Raw genomic sequence first — 20,440 nt, 5'->3', positions numbered from 1 at the left:
TGTAATTGAAGCATTTTTATTTTGTGTAATTGTAATTGTAATTGTAATTGTAATTTGACAAAAATTTTGCTCAATTACAATTTTAATTACATTAAATTGCTATTGAGACCTGACAAGCACAACATAAAATAATTGACTTATAATGCATTCTCTTTAAATGTCGACAAGGAATTTGGTGGATCCATTCGCGTAAACCCTTGACTGCGCCCTTGCGGGTGAAGTTTTTTTATTTTTACCGCTATGCTGGCCTCGGCTGCCATTGTATACAATTTTTAGATTACTAACCAACGGATGGATTCGCAACACGTGACTCAAGATTGAATACGCCGAGAAGCGAACTGCTGAGCCGGCTAAAAGCAGCAGAATTGATAGTCCCATAGCTGGCGATCCAAGCGTCGAAATTTGATATGTATGGTCCTAATCGGAAGCTAGTGTCGCACTGATTCCGCAATAAAAGTATATTTCCAGGCAATGGTACCATCCCAAAATAGTCGTGAAAGTATGGGAATCGGCATTGTTCTGAACAATCGCTGGGCGTAATTGGTAATTGTTGTGGTCATGCTGCTGCAGCGCTCTCACTTTTCAGAACAGTCGGCCTTAAACGGCTATTTTGGAGTAATTACATTGCCCTGACAAGATTTTATTTTGTATTTTCGGAATTAGTACATCAATAGCTTACGATAAAGACCAGATGCATCAAATTTGGACGCATGGATCGCCAGCTCTAGGACTACAAAGTTTGCTGCTTTTAGCCGGCTCTGCAGTACGTTTGACGATTCATTCATCCGTGACTCACATCTTGCGCATCTATCCGTGGGTTGGCAATCTACAATACGATTTCAGATCACGATGCTTCATCGTTACTTCGTCTGGCTAACTAACCAGACCACTGGATATTATATAACGTCTTATCTGACAAAGCACGGTTTTGTTTTTACTCATCATCCTAATTCCTACGTCCCTCGATAAAAATAATATTATTTCTTTAATTATATACTATATACGCAAATCCAACACGTGCATATATTATAATAATTTTTCAATGACATACTGCACCCTATCCTTAATCCTAACCCATAGGTAATTAGGTAAATAACATTTTACATTTCCAATTACGTGAGCCATAATTACCGAGCATACAAAACACGCTTATATTACGTCACAATGACATCTTACATAGCATACTATGTACGGTGTACGCACATAAACGCATTTATTACTACACAATCTGAACTAGACTTGAATCGTTGTTAAATACGACGCTACGGTTGTCAAGGAGCACGGTTGAATTTATGATTATTCAATTACATGTTCAACAGCAGCAATTGTAATTGTAATTGTAATGTAATTGAAGCATGCAAGGAGTAATTGTAATTGTAATTGTAATTTGATATTTTTAGCATGGAGTAATTGTAATTGTAATGTAATTGAAACATGCATGAAAGTAATTGTAATTGTAATTGTAATTGAACTGTAATAATGTAATTGATCCAACTCTGCAGGGACCACGGTCTTTTGAATCCACAGTCTGTGAGGCCCTGACTCCGGAAAGTTTGAGAACCACCGGGTTAGAGGGTATGGAACGTGAGTTGAGTTTGCGTTTTGTAGTAGGAAGCTTGAGTTGGTGGCTGTTGACAGATTAGGGAGTTTTTAGAAACGGTTGGGTTTGAACATGGCGGGATTTACAGCGGGATTATCAGATAAGAGTAGCCTGTTCCTTAATCACGAGAGAATAGGCGTGATTCCTGATGTAAGAGGTAGAGTTGGCGAGTTTGAGGGCGGAGCGATATCGGAGTACCCGACCTACAGCGACAAGGCGTGTACCATAACATGTTGCAATTATTCATCAGCTCTGTAGATTATGAAAATCTCAATTTCAACATTAGCAATTTTAAGCGAGGCAGTAATCGCTGTTTTGACACATGACATTCTCAAAGACTCGCAATTGTGAATTGATATTTTGTCCGTGAACAATCCTATAAACAGAAGTAATCGATGTAGCCAGCCCATTGGTATGAGATGAACACGATTTGGTCAATATCCTACCAACATACGATCCGTCGGTAATCGGTCCGTACTTGTGGCGTTTTCCTGACCGTCAGACGACAGTGATGTCCCAAGACTGTCTCGAAAAGCCATATCGCTTTGGTGCAATTGTCGCGCGATCGGCTCATGTCTTCCGCACTTGTACATTATTCCAATGGTGTAATTTTCATTAAGATCAAAGTCTTCGAGCTGCATACCTGGTAAATCGAAATAGCTAGCATGTTGGTGAGATAAATTACTTGCTGGCGCATAAATATCACCGATGCTGCAGTCATTACTTAGTGTTGCCAAAATATTTTAATATTACTCTGGTTGCTGAGGGCCAAAGGGCCCATCGCGGGGTCGTTCATACTGGAGGCTCTATATCATGTTCTTCTTAACCTTTTTCGACTCATCGCCCCCTGTCTATCTCGAAACAAATTTTCGCACTCCCCCCATATTTAGGGATCTGAAAAAGAGGACATACAAACGGGAAATTTATTCACTTAACTCCGATCGCTGGTGAATTTATGAAAAAATGTCATTTTTTCGAGGTTCTAAGTGCTCGGGAAACCGGTTTCCGCGTCTACTTCCCATTGAGTTGGCCTTTCGTATCATAATCAGAATAAGCCGCCATAACTTTCATTTTTTGGCCGTGTTTATTAAATATATCTCACTGGACATCCTAACATTTTCGCCCTTCATCGCTCCCCTGTCAACCCCTTTGGTATTTTCACCCCCTTGATCCTCAAAATTATCCACTGGAGGGGGGGGGGTATCGTCCACGTTGTGGACCGCTGCTCTATATACAATATAATAAAGACACATACTCGTTTAATACAAGAACGAATATGCGAATACTGGTATATATTCATGTTCAGCTGTATCCGTGCCAGCGAACAGAAATTTAGGGTCTGCATCTGACGTGCTATCATATACCAGTGGAGTCTTTGTCGAACGAGATGGCTCGGTTTTCGTATTCATCACATCAATAATTTCGTGTATAGGCTCTTGTATGGGCGATAGCTAGATTCTCTACTACTATATATGTAGTGATAACGGACTCTGGAGATTGTGACACTTTGGGCCAACTTAATCATCGAATTGAACGCAAGAAAGTTCCAACCGCAATTGTACAAGACTCCAGTTGATTCAGCGATCTTCTCAAGAGTATCAGGGTGGTGTGGCACACTTTCGCCGGGCCGGTTTTGCAATGGGGTGATCTCGGATACTTCGACCGCCTTTAATGGAGCACTAATGACAAATCTGCGGGTAGAAGACATGAATTATATTAGCATATTTAACATCATGTACAATGTACGAAAACACATCGTGTGGTGACACTGAAGAGCCGGGCCAAATGTCAAATGCCTGACTACAGTAGATAACTACCTTCAATACTTACGAGAGTGATCTCCCTCCCAGCACGTTTCCTTGCAACGAATACCCGAAATATACAGGAGTATTTCCGAACGATGGGTCACTACTGTTTTCGGCGCTCCACGAGAAGCCGCGCATAGTCACAGGAGCTGTTTCGATGTTGAATGCGCCAAGAAGATAGAATTTATTAAACATGAGCAATGGTAAAACGTGTAGGCCTACGTGTACAAACATAATTTTTGGAGAATCTAAATAAAACTACACGTCGTCGTCAATTCCAGCATGGTCCAATAACTAATCCAAAATATCTATTTGTAGATTAACGAATAAAAAGCCTATTAGATATATTACAGGACTATTTATGCATAATGCTGCTGTAAGCCATGCTATGCCAACAGCAGCCCCTATGTTGGCCTTGGCCAGTAATCAACTTTGTCTTTAACAAATACGGCGGCGTTCGCTTCAATGTACCGATACCATATGAACGTACCACATCACAAAAAGCGCTGCATTGGAAAACATTGACAACCAAATGCAGTCATTTAAAGATCATCATCAGTCAATAAAAGATATCCAAGACATATACCATAAACCAAATGTTTTACAATATGAATGGATGTGCTTCGCAAAACTAAAGTGTCAACATGAAATGGTTAGTTAGACACCACAGTCAAATTAAATTATAAGTCTTAACAAGGAGGTAGACAAAATAAGAAAAATATCTGAAGAGTAGGTTTTACAAATTCACCGACATAATTACTGAATTGAGTAACGGATGAAGGACCTTTATTGCGGACTGGGTGGAGGTCCAACGTTAACTGTTGTCACTAGTTTTGAAGAATGGTCCCTGTATTTTAAACGCGAAGGTGGCGATGTTTTGGAAGAGTCAGGCGAGAATTAAGGAGAACAAAGTCATAACGATGCCACAAGAGATGGACACGGGCGGTTACGCAGATTCGCGAGACGCCTTCGTGCCTTTAAATCTCCCTTCACCGCTCTCTCACTCTGAAACAAAATTCAACCAACTTGGTCAAAGGGTGTGCACTCCATGCAGTCGTATTTGTGGCCTGGGTGAGCGAAGTTAATAATGACATCATATTTCGTTTGTCTTTCGTGAGTATTTCTACGGAGAGTAAACCCAGAATATTCTGATGGGAAGCTATCATTTTACCTAGCTCCCTTCGCTATGACCGTCTCAAACAGAATCAATGGTAAAGTTTGCACCACGTCGGTATCACTGGGTTTTCACAATATTACCATTTAATATGTATAAAGTACTATTTCTATACATTCGGTACACCCTTCAACCTCGATATATTCACAAAAGCGCGCTGAAGTATGACGCACTACACTTCGAATTTTTTGAGATTGTGTACCCGAATATTACGTCCAGCTACATAATGCTCGGGATCTCAACGCCATTAATACCGTCGTCGTTCCACTCTGTCCCATGGCCTTACTTGTCAGCGACGACGAAAGCCTTGCTTGAGTTTCTTGCTACGTCCGCATCACATAATATTGGAACGCAGAGATATCCGTTTCCTGGCTGTAGCTAAATTATGCTGACATAGTCAATGAGTTATTCCCAAGAACTGTATCCGCACATTACGGTACGACGTTTCTGTGCGATAAGCACCAGTGTTGTGGTATACCAAACACAACAATAGAAATATTACCATTATTCGTCTGTTTTGGAACTATTCTTCTACCTTATCTACGAATCTACGTTATCTCTTCGAGAGCAAAATCCATAAATATGTACGGATTATATTTAACGTTTAGCTTGCATTATATTTTGATGGAAGCGCGACAGCTATCAAGCAACCAACTTACGCGACAGTGTTTTCACTAGGATTTACCTGGAAGGTACCAGTGTTGGGATGAAGTCACTATACCTTCGAGTCACGAGTCATTTCGAGTCATCGCACATTTCGACTCGAGTCAAGTCAAGTCAATCGATTTTCGAAGGTGACTCGAGTCAAGTCAAGTCACTCGATTTTTGAAGGTGACTTGAGTCAAGTCGAGTCAAGTCGAGTCAAGTCGAGTCAAGTCACGAGTCAAGTCACAATTGAAGTCAAGTCGTTGCCTTTTCGGAGTATGAGGCATGCATACCCATTGCATTTTGCCAGCTGTCTGAAATACAGATTGAGTTGTCATTGATTCTGGACCTATGAACGAATATAGAGTTAAATATAAACACAAGAAGATGCTTTATTGCTCACATACGTAGAAATGCTGAACTACGTAAGTAATTGCATAGCCTCGGATTATAGTTACCAGCCAAAATAGAGAATACGGAAACGAATTGATAAGACGCATTACATTACCCATTTACAAATTGTAATGATAAAATTCCGACCTGCGCTAATTGTTAAGGACAATATAAACTTATATCTGAATTCAATTTCAATAAAACAAGAGGTTTGGTTAAGGTAAGAACAGTACTTTACTATACTAGTATGCGACAACGTAAGCTGTGATCTTTGATCTACGATCAACAATGGAGGCTCAGTAAAACGCACGATCATTGAATGATTGGTCGCTGTCACGGGTTACACCAGCGTTTCGCGTACAATCCGAGTATATGTAAGATACAATGGTGTTTATCGACATCGATTGCTTGATGACTCGAAATTGACTCGTGAATTTTGCTCCGAGTCACGAGTCAATCCACATTTTGATACGTCGAGTCAAGTCAAGTCAAGTCATTTTAGCAAAGTGACTCGAGTGAAGTCAAGTCATACGAAAAAGGTGACTCGAGTCAAGTCATGACTCGAGTCATCCCAACACTGAAAGGTACATCGGGCCGATCTGCTATGACGCAGGAAAAACCTCGTCTAGCTTATGAAGCCGTTACGGTATTGAATGCATTGCATACACATTTACACATAATATAATTCTCTCACAGTAAGCAACATTATTAACTACGAGATGCGTAGTTGTCGATTAGGGCTGTTTAAAAACATTTTTCCAGATTCCAGTGATTCACTGATTAAATTGTCAGGTTACCCAAAAAAAACGCTGCACACCAAATTTGGTCCACTTCTAATAAGTATAAGCCGCCCTGGAGCCGATTAAGTTTTTTATTTATCATAAAAAAATTACTACAAAATTACAAATTTTTCTGTAAACCCCATGAAATTGTTGAGTTGTCTTCAAACACGACGCAAAACGAATTTGACTTGATTCCAACCCGTAGAAGCAGAGTTCTTTGAGTTTTTCATTAAGAATATTGGGATTACCCACCGTCAATGCTATTTTGGAAGATCCAGCTCTTTCAACTGCAATGACTTCACTTCTATAGGTTGGAATTGAGTCAAATTTGTTTTGCATCGTTTTTGCAGACAGCTCAACAATTTCATGTGGTTGACAGAAAAATTGAAATTTTACTTTTAAATTTTTCATAATAATTGAAAAATTTAAATTGGCTCTGCGGCGGCTTATACTTGTTGAAATTAAATCAAGTCTCGTGTAACCTGACAATTTAATCAGTGAATCCCTGGAATCCGAAAAACATTGCGTGATGAGCAGAAACAGTTGAAAGCTTAGCTCGCAGCTTACCGTTCACAATTTTACTCCTGATTCGATTACGTATAGATTACATATGGGCAAAGGGCAATGGGCATTTATCAACTATCAGATTTTCACCTGCGACCATGGATGTTTCTTGCGAATCGTAAAACGCAATGCGTACGCATTGCCATTTATACCATTCAACTAACTGTCATCAGGAACAAACTTTAGCCAAAAATCAAAAAATCAAATCAAAGGATAACGGAATCGTTACCATCTCGAAGTGATGCGTGGTTTTTTCAAAAACAATCAATGACACGTTCTGGGAATTCCCCGGATGCGACCCACAATATTCCTGGAAACCTGAATTCAAAAGTAGCGTCCACAAGAAACAACAATTAGTTGGCATTGTCAGCACGAAATAAAGAAACTTTCCCCGCAATATTTGCAATTTAAGTTATCAATCCGGGTTATCTTCTTTGCAGCTGATAATCTGTTGGCATGGCGTCAGCCCGAAGCACCATCGCACCGCCATTTTCCAGTCCCTTCAAAGTTACATAGGTGCGAAAAATAAGTTCAAATATGTGTCGACGATGCAGGTTTCGAATGACATATTACCGAACGAGAACTGACTTGAGCTCTGACACATGCCTGATAAGAAAAGGCTGTTGAAGCTACTGAAACGACATTTATTCGTCAACAGAGATGGCGTGTATTACATCAAAAAACTAGTTGAGTTGTTTTCAACCATCGGAAATTTCTTATCGATAAATGTGCTCAATTGAAAGCAAATTTACGTATTACCGATTTACTCCTCGATTCTGAAATAATTCTAATGTCGCTAAATTTCTGTTATCGTGCAACCGCAATTTGTAACTTGGTTTTATCATACTATTCTGATATTTGATTTGTGCTTTTCAATCAATCAATCAATCAGGTTTAATAATATTTTCATCGTTTCAAAAACATCACAAGACTGCCATGGAATAAGACTGCTCGTGCTTAGAGATATCTGCTGCCAAATTTTCAATCTATGATACACATGCTATCTATGTTGGGTTGTAAGAAGTTTAATGGCGATTAATGTTGATCAAATTGACGCCCGCCATTAATTTATCAATGTTGCGTCAAGTTCATCTGGTAGTGAAATGAATCCACCTTCTATTGAGACTACTTGTTGTACTGTTGCCACATGAAAAAGAATTGGACATCCAGCGGCAACCCTTTTTCATCAATAACCATTTAAATCTTTTACTGCTTAGTGTCCAAAGTTACCCTTAAGTCCAAAGTTACCCCGGTTTACGGTACATCGCAATCTTGGGGTGCATTGATTTGATATAAATTTTAAGAAAAGGTGGAAATACAGAAAAATTTTACTGAATGATATAATAGTCGGCCCGCAAGATTACCAGATCAGGGTCTGACATATATCAACCTCGCTTATGATGACGATAACGAGACTAAAGCATTCGGTAGACCGGTGACAGAGATGATAGAAGAAGCATTCATACTAAAATTATTGGCCAGGCTACGAGCGGGCAATGTGTGCGGTACTAAGATCTACTAACTTCGTGATATGAGGTTCCAGTAGTAGATAACAGTTAGTTATGCACGATTTAACAGTTAGTTATACACGATTTAATAACAGTGTAACAATTATTTCAAGAAGCAATTCACCATCGTGTTCTTGTGAAACCGCTTGTTATGATCTGAGTGTTTCCACTTTATTCCGCTATTTCGTCATTATCCCTGTGTACATTGTTATTGGCCGTGGCGCATAAGGCCGTCAGGCGGTAAGCGCCAAATCTTTTTGTTAAATAAACAACAACAACAACCGGTCCGTGTCAAGTTTCCTGCCGGTCCGCCAAATATATCAGACTTGTATATCGCAGTTCCAAAATACATGAAGTTGAACGCTTGTCCAATAATAAGAGGAATGCAACATCAAATTTTAGTTTTCGAAATTTGAAACGTGTCTTTCCGCATGGTGTCGTAATATAGCTGATAGTCTGCTTAGGACTTTGCCGACGTTACAATGTTGCAAGTGTTGCATTTGTATGAACTGTTTTAAAGAAGTATAGCGTACTGCTCGTTCACAAACAGCTACAGAGCCGTATAGTTTTAGCGAAAATAGGGTGTATGTCCATTGTCCACCCGTGTACCCGTGTACACGAAACCATAACCTACCTCAGAGTTACCTATACCGCTACACGTGGTGTAAATAGAGTACGGCATCCAGGAATTATGACCACGATATAATTCTGAGCTCTGTTCGGTTTTCGTGTACGGCTATTTTCGTATATAACCTTTGGGTGTGAATACCTTTGTGTGTTTCGCTAAGAGTGTAAGACGTCTAACAGTTCGTTAAATTTCGATCGTCTGGCTTAGCGACACTTGAAAGTGACATCGAAGCTAGACTGCAAACTCGCATTTCCCTCAAAAGAAACCGAACAAGCAACCTCAAGTTAAAATTGTATTGTATCGGTACGGTACGACAGTGGTGTTCACTGCTTATTGCTTTTTGAGGCTTTGTGCTCCACGACAATGGCACACTGGCAATTTCAACAGTTCAATGAATTTTTCGTGGCGACTTTTCTTGCACCCCCTCTTCCACGAATCAGTCACTCACTCTCTCTATATCTCTCTCTCTCTTACATGCGCCATCATTCATCCGATATTTGCTGCCGAATTTTAAGCTAGGCTCACTGTACTTTCTGGGCGTCCTAAGTCACCGCAGTCGCAGTGAGGTCGGCGAAACTCAAGTTAGTGTAGTTGTTGACAGCACTTCGGATTGCAGAAACTTCAATAGAACTACGTGCAACCCATCTAATATCAAACGGCAGCATGAAATCAAGTATCCAACATTGAGCTTTTAGATGCTTACATTAATTCAATTTACCATTAGATCTCTTAATGTTGCAGTGTCACCTCAAAATGATGAGACTGTCTTATAGTAGGTTTCAGTTACCGGTAGGGGACGCCTATGTTATCGCATCGTTATTTTCTGCGGTCTCTTGATACTTCCACTGGTGCAACAAATGAATATTTATAGGTGAGCGTCGACGATACTGTGTGAAGGAAACACGTTCGATCAAGAACACACGTTCAACAACGGACTTATCAATATGCAGACTTGGACAATTAGAGAATTCCAGTTCAATAATTTGACTAATTAGTGCGAAATGCAGGAAATCTAAGCTGGGAAATGTTTCTATGCACTAATTTTAATTCTCATCTAATTTCTGGTTTTCCTGGAAATGCTACAGGAGAATTGTTATTCTCATCTTTATGAGAGTTCTCCAACTGTATACTTGATTCAACTCCAAGTTTTTTTTAATTCAGTCGTTCTGATTCTAATCTAATTTGGAGAAAAAAACGTGATCTATAATTCTAATCTAATCTGAAAGAAACTGCGTAGCTATAATTCTAATTTAATTTGATAAAGCTGAACATTTTTTGGTTGACCAACTCTGTGAATAGATCTATGAGTATGGCAAAAGATGGTCACCGCGACTTCGCCTTAGTACGAAAATCCGATGGAGTACACATGAACCATATGCATCCGTCAACAAATTTAGCGTCTTACAACTACAATAGTCTACTTCGGATCTTGTGCGTGCGGATCGGCAAATTAACCAGTCCGAATCCGATCCTGGTTCTTCAAAATGCAATCCGCCTACACCGATCGTATCATAGAAACTATGAATCCCGCTTAATCCGGTTCCAGGCGAAACATAATCCTGACAATATCCACCCATGATCTAGCTTAATACTAGGCCATACACACTAATACTTAGTAACTAGGGATGGTGTGAACGTGAGGTTCACGTTCGCGTTCTGTGTGTGAACCTCAGAAATTTAGAGGTTCACGTTCACAAACGAACCTTGGTAGGTTCTGCACTATGAACCTTTTTCATATTTTACAATTTTCACTTCATTATAACATCTTTATTGAAATTTATTGCATTGCAACAGCGGGCCACTATATTCCTGGCCCTGGCAGCATAAAAAAAATCAACACTAAACGAGCATGCACCTTGACAATCTCAAAAATCTTACTTGCATTGTTACAAAAGTCCACTTTGAAATTCTTGGCAGAGCGATAGAAGATATTGATTTTATGGGATTATCATATCATTTGATTGTCCCAGTTGATATTTTTAGCGACATTTAAAACGTCAATATGTTCTTAATGGGATAATATCGGTAGCAAGTATAGAAACCCGTTTTACACTCTGCTCAATATCAATTTAGCAATACTCTGACGCCGAATACATTGTCCGCCTGGACAAGACCGTTAAGGCGTAAGCTTACATTCCCTGCCAAGTCCTCGTCGAGATTGTTGTCAAAGCGACGGAAAATATTGATTTTATGGGATTAATATATCCTTTGATTGCCTCAATTGATACATTTACCGACTTTTTTAACGCCATTGTGGCATTATGTGACCAGAGTCGTCGTGAGGCATAGTGTACATTAATATAGGCCAGCACTTCACTGAGATGTAGGGGTGGAATTGCCAATATGGCGTCACGTGACGTCATGAGGTTCACGTTCACGTGCACACAGAACCTTTCAAAAAGGTTCGCGTGCACACGAACTTGAACCTTACACCGTCCCTAGCAGTAACACGGGTGTATCAGAAAAGTACAACTCCGGCTCCGTTCCGGATCCTGCTTTGCGGGCAATAGTATATGACTCCGCATCCGATCCGGCCAAAAATACAAATCCAATATCCACTCCATTGCCTATCCATGCTCCACATTAGTATACCAGGAACTCACGTTATAGACTGTGCACGCCAATATAGCATTGGTAAATAATATCGCTGAGGGCAGTAGGAGTGCAAACAGGGCACAAACTTAGCATTGTATCCAAGTATCGATTTTAAACATATCATTTCTTGGTCTATACACGGCATGTGAACTATATACGCAAAAAAAAATGAAAATCAATTAAGTCAAAATTGAAATCATTGTCATCTACTAAGATAGCTAGAAGATATCCACATGGGAAGTTCAGAAGGTGCTCGCTAAGAATATCACATCTATATGCCTAGTATCATCGTCTCGACGCCTTTGCATCAATCACAGTAGAGTGGCGACGTCTCCGCTAGTTGTGGTATTAATGCTGTAATTTTACGAAGCATATAATTTGCTATACGCCGAGCACTTCTTGAAAATATTCGTTATCATAACTTGTCATAAATTGAGCTAAAATTTGTTTGAAGTGATTCCTTGAAGTGATTGGCAGTCGCTTGTGAAAGGAAAATTAGGTGGAATTTCCAGATTGCGGTATATCTCGAATCATCAATCTCCGAAAAACTGTCGTGTCCGTATTTGTGATATTATGAAATACTTACCCTGTCTATCTCATGACTACATCGTCATCAATGTTGCAATCGTCCTCTCTTCACTTTCTATGTAGAACAGCGATTCCCAACCTTTTTTGACACGCGTCCCCCTTGGCGATGGTAAAAAAAATCGCGGCCCCCCCCCGACCCCTCTTACATTTATCGTCATGTCAAAAAGAGCACATCATCTAATACAGAGGTGGGCAACCTTCCTGCTAATCGTGGCCGCATTTCGATTACTTATGTAACCTAAGGCCGCATTCCAGGGCATAGCCGCAATGAACGACCTGGACGCAAAATGCCTATGGTAAACTGTCCATATCCATTCCCGCTGAACTCCGGACTATTCTACTTTTCACAACGGCCTATTGTACTCTCCGAAATCGCGAGTGGCAATGTTATGAATAGTTGCTGGGAGTGCACATTGTCGCGCGGGGCGCGAAAGTTTTTCAGAGCCGCGAATGAATTGTTATTTCTTGAGGATTCCCATTCCTGCTCCAATTAATAAGGGCGCTACTGCATTAAAATCGAAAAATGAAGTCTTGTTGAATTGCGCGGAGCGCGAAGAAAATTTCAAGATTAAATAAAATATCTCGAAAATTCGAGAGTGAAATCGTAATTGCAAGTTGCATGTCTACGGCTGCCAACACATACTAATTGAATTAGGCGTCGACGGCCGCACAAACTCCCTTCTACGGCCGCATGCGGCCGTACGGGCTGCCCATCCCTGATATAATAATACATAAGGTATATCTTACGTCAATTTTAAATCCGCATTACAGTTGTTTAGTCTTTTACATTGCTGACAAACTTCCCCAAACTTGTTTGAAAATAACAAAAAAAAAAAACATTGAAAAGGACATCAATTAATTTCAAGGTAGGTTGCACTGAGACTAATCCTGATGCTGGCAGTGACTACAGAGAGCACGGCGTCGTTCTGTCCTGCCATGCTAAATTTGATCAGTTTTGGAAATGAATTAATTGTGTTGATTTATAGCCAAATTGAGGGCGAAACCGGGCAACCTATATTGCATCTAAGTCTGTCTTAGGCAGTGCAGTTAGCCAGCTATCAACAACAGCTACCTAGCGCACAGAGATTTAGGCTACTGCCAAAGCTATAAAGTAATGAATGAAATGCACGTAGGAATTTCTCTAAATCTTCAAAGAATATCAAAAATTTGCTCAAATGAAGTTGAAGTCAGCCTATACTCCGTCGAGCGCGACTGCTGGAGTTTGAGTTTGTTAAGCTTTCTAGAATACGATTTAAGTTTAATCTTCAATAATCGTATCTTCAGAATGGCTGTGAAACACATGTTTAGTCACAATTTATACAGACATTGACAAAATTGACGAAAATTTATCGCGCCCCCCCTGAGAGCCTCCCGCGCCCCCCAGGTTGAGAACCCCTGATGTAGAACTTCCTACTGTCAAGGTCCGTGACTGGGTGGATGATCCCAATCCATAGTGAACGGATATTAACGCTGCCGGCATTTTCCGCTTGTCATAGTGCGGAGAATATCACGAAAGTAGCGCGCAAGGTCAATCGTTCGCAGTCATGCAAACACGCTCAATCCACGCCACACATTCCACACAAACGAGTACGCAAAGTACGTACACTACGTAAACTAGAATCTGCAATGCACGCATCTGCTCACCTCGGACATGCGTGATGATATTCCCGCTTGGCATTGCGTCAACCCATTGGTGCTGTAGGCGTTACTATTCCCTACACAAAAATAAAATCAAACAAGCATATTGATGCCAGGATTATCATTAACTCGCTGATTGGAAAAGTGAGTTACGCATTCGAGCATATGCATAGGCACAGCCAGGATGATTTTTCTACAATGACGAATATGTAAACTGAACATATAGCTTACATTAAATGTCGGCATATAGTAGGAGCTTGCATACCTTCGAGAAGCTGCACACCATTTTGAATCCTATCAACAATTCCTTGTAACTGATCGAAATTCTGAACCGTGAACACTCGCTCTCTCGATCCGGCGATAAGAAGTAGCTCTTCCATATCGTGTCCTTCCACGCCGACTGCGAACGCCGTCACGTTTTGGCTCCGCATATAGTCAACGGATGATGGTAATCGTCTGGCATGGGAAGAATTTATTGAAATGAATCATCATACAGCTGCGGATTGAGGGGTGATCAGAAACAAACAAATCCCATCCAGGCTTGTAAAAAAATTTCAACACACTCTCGATCTGATGAGTTTCCATCTGTTAGCAGAATCATGACTCTGCGGGCGTCGGGGTAACGGGATGCATCGCCGTTAAAGTCCTCAAGCACTGTTTTATTGATCGCCCCGGCGGTGAAAGTTGAAAATCCGTGATACTATAAAATATAAAGTTCTCCCAGTTACGCCTGAGAAAGTGGCGGAAAGAACGGCTGACAGATTGCAGATGTGATGCTTTTGAGGTTACTGGAGTTGCTGACGATTACCCCTGACGAGTATAAACCGAGAATATTAAAGTTCATTTCATTATGAATATATACTATTAAATTGTATATTGAAGTTCTGTACCTCCAAGGAGCTATTTAAAAGGAAAGCGTGCACCAAACATAATGCTGGGTCTAATTAAAGTTGATAGCGCGAAAAACATTTTAGAAGCGGCCATGATGCTTAGAAAGCCACGGTATTCGAATTGCAGCAAAAAGATTTCCACAAAATGTACAATGGCACTCCATCTCTCTGGTATCGATTCGAGGTCACTCGTCATCGCTTCTTAACCCTTTGAGAATTTTTTGTCACTAATAAACCCAGTATTGCAGGTTCTCGACGCAATAGGTTAGGAAGCAATAATGAACGTCCCGGACACTAAAGAGATAGGCTCCTCCTCGCCGCGCAAGCGGTGTCTTACAAATGCCTATAAGCAGGGCATGGTAAGGTATGGTATGGTATGGAAGTATGGTATGGTATGGATCGATATTTTGGTATGGAATATGGAACAATGCAAGTATGGTATGGAATGGAAGATTTTAATCTATGGTATGGAACGACATTTCCATACTTCCATACATTGGTGCTTTATACATTTTATCGTGATCTGTGCAAGCTTCATGAAGCGTACGTTGTTCGTTGTTCACGGAATACGATCGTCGATCTCTTTTGTTATGTGTGAACGTGAACTATTGAACGCTGTGTAGGAACAAATCCACGCTTGTGCAACGGTTTTAGGAGCACTTGTAATGACTTGATTTTGTGATGTAATAATGACAGCAGTAAAGTTGATCCGATATTCTCTCGAGTCAAGAGACACGACGTCTCCACGTAGAGTCTGTCATGTGACGCAGTATTGGTAATGTAGGCTACTCCAACTACCCCATTCCTTGAGTGACGACAGCTTACAAGCAATCATGATGCAACGAACTAAATGCTCAATGTGATTGATGATTACATTTCTTCCGAAACATTGTCCGCACATCTATACTATTTACATACCGAGATATCTTATTGGTCATATTTCAAACGACCTCGCATTAGGATTATAAATCAGGGAGTGGGGTAGATGTAAGTTTGGAATTCTCGCCACGCTAACCCCGACCAAATACTGTACTAACAATCATGCAGATTGCCAGCTGGGATACTTTATGGGTGCGCATGTACTATAAATTATTTTGCGAGTATTTACTTCAAACTTGCATGTGCCTCATGCCAATGTACCGGAAATGAGATGATATGCATGGAGCAGGGGCGGGCAACTTCTCCAGTCGGCGGGCCGGAAATAAGGAAATTAGGTACTTGACGGGCCGGAATGCTGAATGGATAAATTATTCGCCCATGTATACAAGGAATAAATCGTATTTAATGAATGTATTTTATCGACAGCAATGTCACTTCAAAGCCATTTCTCCCCGATAATGACTACAAGGTTGATTTGAGAATAGCATTGTCATACAGTCACCGCCGTGTCTGCTTCTTTCTGATCAAATAACTCACCGTGCAATCCCTAATTAAGATTTCAAAGCGTTTGATAAGCCCGGTACCCAAAATTTACCAAGAATAAATTCATTAGGGTTCAACACATCGTAAATGCCGATAATGCAAGTCTTCTCGCTTCGACGAACTTACGCGTAACCTCCACTATCGCACGCTGCACAGTGCGCACACCTATATATAAAAACATACAGTCACTAAAATTTGACGTTTAGGCAAGTGATTATGTAAGACGGGAAACTGTCCGCGGGCCGGAAAAATCTTGTTTCGGGCCACATCCGGCCCGCCGGCCGTAGGTTGCCGGCCCCTTTTATGGACAGTACTAGATGACAATCTGCTCACTATCTCATTTTGCTCGCGGAAGCTGTAGAGTAGACGTACACGGCACCTCACCACCGTGAACTCAACCTCACCAAAACAGACTCTATAAAACTATTAGCAGTACTTAGATTCGCATTAGATTCGCTAGTTTAAGCAATGATGACATCCGAAATTTCAATAATATAGGTGTTATAAAAGGTACTATACTTATGATATTGAAGTATTTGAAAGTATGGAATGTATGGAAAGTATGGTATGGAACAATGTTGGTATGGTATGGAAAATTGCAAGTATGGTATGGAGAGAGTAAGGCAAGTATGGAGTATGGAAAATTCTCGTTCCATACCATACCATACCATGCCCTGCCTATAAGTGGGCTGTGCCCGAAACCGGAAGCCACAGAATCATAATAAGTATACTCAGTTTCCAAAAATTTCATCTCGATACTTATAAGTATAATATAAGGTAATAGAGTGTAGAGTGTAGAGAATGCCTTTATCTCTTTCACTGCTTCTGCGAAGTCAATTTGGTTCGAATACTCTCCCATTGCGATCTCTGTTTTCATGTAAATCTGCTCGCTCGGCGAACGATCTTCGAAATAATGTGAGTACTGCACCTGTGAAACGCTGTCATCATGAGATGATCCCTCTACTGTAGATGTTATGACTGGGTGTATAAATTACATTTGGACAAACTATCACAGTGGTTCTCAAACTTTTTTAGACACGCCCCCCTTTATGATGGTAAAAAATTTCGCGCCCCGCTTATCGTAATATCACAAAATGCAACCAGAATGCTAGCAATCCTAACGGATAGTTTGATGGCATGGAAGGAGGTTACTGTTGATGGGAGAATTCTCGAATGTGAGATTCGGAGTATACACAGAGCAATAAGTATGAATTGAAGGTGAATCGCGCCGAGCGCAAAATTGTTTTTCGGTTGACCGCAGTTTCTCGTCGCTCTTCGGATGCTTTCACGCCCCCCAAGAAGGGCGCGCTCCCAGTTGGAGAACCACTGATCTAACACATACCACTCCAACTTGAACTTCATCTGGTCCGGAGATATTGAAACCTGACACCATATCAATTATCCATTTCTTCACGGTCTCAAATCGCGGATTTTGTATCGAATGCGATCCGTCTACCAGAAATACCAAGTCTATGGAGTTGGGGCAGTCTGAAACAAAATCGAGCCTTCGGTATATTTATATTAATTAGTGCTTTCCGTATGATGATTTTCACGCCACGGATGCCGTGTAGTGATATGAATTAGTTGCCGTAAGTTCATATCACCATGGTGCAAATAGAACAAGATGCAATGATTTTAGTGGACAAAATACAACCTGTAATTGTCGAAGTTCGTATTGATTCGTAGAAAGTGACGATTTAAGATAGCATGCATAAGGTTAACAGGAAATACTTCACCTTCATCACAGGGCGCTCGCTTTTGCCACGATATTGCGTTATGACTGCATGCGTTCCCGGAGGGGAGAACATTCGACAAGTAGCAGGTGCCTTCAGCATTAAAGCTATCGGAACAATTGCGCCAGCTCAGGTGCGCACAAGCCTAGGATAGTGAAATAGAGAAGTTCGGCTATTCAACATTGCAATGCCAACGCACGACCCCAAGTTTTATATAGTTTTTCAGGTGGAGCAAATCGACCATGTTTCTACACTACCAGTAAGTGATCCTCTGTTGATGCTAGTGAAATTCCGAGAGCGTCTTTGTGACCGACAGCCATTCCCCCTGAAGGGTTTCGATCCAAACCCGTCTTTGAGCAGTTGTACAGTATCCCGTTTGTAGCGTTATAATTAGACGTTAATATATCCATCGACATATCTAAATCAGAGACAATAAATTAGGGTTGCCATATGTCCGGAATTTCCCAGACATGTGCGGAATTTCACTAAAAAAACTGCGTCCGGGATGAAATTCTAAAATATTCATGAATGTCCAGAATTTTGAAGGCTTGAGGTAGGCTCAAAAATTGTTCGTAACATAAATAATATTATTTTCAAGCAGATTTAAGATATTTGAAACTTTTCGTCGCGCTATGCGCAATTTAGTACTATGTACATTGATATTAATATGGGAACCACGCTTCACCCTCGCAAGAAAAATGCAATCAAAAATAAATAAAAATAATCATCATTTACTGAAATAAGTCTAATTGCAATCGCAATTATAAGGGGGTCGTTCTGGGGATGGCGAAGATGTTGGACGTTATCAGCTTCCAAAATAGGTCGTGAGTAAGTCTGGGCAAGCTAACTTTTTTTAGTAATCAGCGTCTTGGCGAAATAGCGTACTGGTATGATTCACAGCTGCCACGCCTATGGGTCGTGGGTTCGAGTCCGACCGAGGTCGACTCCAGAATTCATACCTAAGATGTTGGAGGTTTATTTACGCTCTTCCTCGCCAGCTCATCTGTGTAAGCGGTGTGTTATAAAGCCTAAAAGTCGGCCGTGCTACAAGTCGGCAGCTATACAGAATAAAAATAAATATTATCGGCCTGGTGTAAATGACCATAGTAGTCTACAATCACCGTGAGTACAACAAACAAGAAATTAGCCTATCAGTTTTTTAGCTAGACCACAGCACATTTTCAAATTAAAAGGAGGTCACGACCATAAGAGGTTGGAAACCACCGGACGTGCAACCTGCTGGTTAATTTTATAGTAATATACGGAAGAGACAATATTATTGACGGAATTCATTCACAAAATTTACCAACCAGATGCATATATTAAGCCCCAAGAAGTTGCATCGATTACCCTATGGTGAAATGTTGTTTCGAACCTGGTTACGACCATGGCTTTGAAGCCGGAGCCGGAGCAAGGAGCCGGATCCCCGGAGCCGTGCATTTTCACAGGAGCTGGAGCCGGAGCTCTACATAAAATTCAGCTGGAGCCGGAGCCGTATCTAGAGCCAGTCATTTGAGGAGTAGCTCCGGTTCCGACGTATTTCATTAGATGCTATTATATATGGAACAGCCATATCTGCTGAATTCACACAATTCAACAGAAGCCCTTCGCGAAATTAAGAATCTTTGCCTCTATGACGCTACCATTTCCCTGGGATATCTAGGTATCCCTGCCCTCTTCCAACTAACCATGTTCCTGGGGATTTATCAGCAGAGCAGTCATATGTTCAATGTTCAATTTTCATACATGAGTGCCGAACCTCGCGGTATGCGAAATATCCCTGTGAATATTGTGGGTATTCGGCATACCCGTAATTTCATTGTCAGCACAACCAATTGTCGGCCAATTGTACGGTTCGAAAATAATGATCACCATGTATTACGCGAAATGGGACTGAGGATAAAAACGTGATTTCGTTGCACATGTCGATATGACGAGCACGCGCCGAGAAATTCCATCCCATCGTTGCTATGAATACGATGATCAAATACTCGTTATTTTGTGATAGTTTTTTAATCGGGGCGCGAAATTGGACAGTGTTATTGTGTATGCATGCGAATTGGAATGCATTACTGCGCATGATCGTCATTCACTCCAGTAAGGATTTTCGAGCGTAGGGGATGGCAGAAGAGTTGCCCGAAACGCCGTTACACTCAGCAAACAATTGTCGCGATGCGAGCTACTCAATGCGATGTCAGAATCCCATGTTATTATATGCTGGAGACAAATTACTGATTTGATACGCGATTTCCGATTTGTAATCATCTGTTTCGTGTATTCACTCTTGATGTCTGCTTGATACTCTAGTATTGCCGAATTATCGCGCACTGTGACTTGTAAACGAGCATAGTATAATTCGTTACGGGCACGGCGCAATGTGCATGTCACAGTATTTAATTAAGTTGTAATATTAATGAAACATCAGATTTTCCGTGGCACCAATTCAGATTTTATTCGATTATTTTCAACAGGAAG

General features: G+C 40.8%; 2 protein-coding genes across 2 annotated transcripts in view; both read right to left on the bottom strand.

Annotated features, from left to right (window-relative positions):
- The window catches only part of LOC145458237 (integrin alpha-11-like), a 329,408-nt gene extending 325,850 nt beyond the window's left edge, over nt 1-3,558 (bottom strand). The window contains exons 1-3 of the mRNA XM_080336556.1: nt 3,431-3,558; nt 3,152-3,291; nt 2,047-2,243 (exon numbers count right to left, since the gene is read on the bottom strand). Coding sequence (XP_080192682.1) covers nt 2,047-2,243; nt 3,152-3,291; nt 3,431-3,543 — 450 coding nt within the window. The 5' untranslated portion in view covers nt 3,544-3,558. The remainder of the gene's footprint in view (nt 1-2,046; nt 2,244-3,151; nt 3,292-3,430) is intronic.
- A 5,819-nt stretch (nt 3,559-9,377) lies between these two features.
- LOC145458252 (vitrin-like) lies at nt 9,378-17,520 on the bottom strand. The gene is made up of 4 exons (XM_080336582.1): nt 17,038-17,520; nt 14,484-14,620; nt 14,186-14,376; nt 9,378-13,997 (listed from the first exon to the last, which is right to left on the bottom strand). Exons 1-4 carry the CDS (start codon nt 17,107-17,109, stop codon nt 13,897-13,899), a joined length of 501 nt encoding a protein of 166 aa, XP_080192708.1. The 5' UTR covers nt 17,110-17,520; the 3' UTR covers nt 9,378-13,896.
- Nucleotides 17,521-20,440: the final 2,920 nt, after the last annotated feature.

The sequence above is a fragment of the Botryllus schlosseri genome, chromosome 16 (assembly GCF_051294905.1).
Source record: "Botryllus schlosseri isolate E-star chromosome 16, Bs_hap1, whole genome shotgun sequence".
NCBI lineage: Eukaryota > Metazoa > Chordata > Ascidiacea > Stolidobranchia > Styelidae > Botryllus > Botryllus schlosseri.
This window is presented reverse-complemented; position numbering and strand designations above follow the sequence as displayed.

Excerpts from the sequence above, each read along its gene's own strand:
- LOC145458252 (XM_080336582.1), bottom strand. The coding sequence starts at position 17,109 with ATGAAAACAGAGATCGCAATGGGAGAGTATTCGAACCAAATTGACTTC. Across the intron at positions 14,377-14,483 it reads GGAAACTCATCAGATCGAGA|ACGATTACCATCATCCGTTG; the intron begins GTGTGTTGAAAT and ends TTCCCATGCCAG. Across the intron at positions 13,998-14,185 it reads TGGTGTGCAGCTTCTCGAAG|GGAATAGTAACGCCTACAGC; the intron begins GTATGCAAGCTC and ends ATTTTTGTGTAG.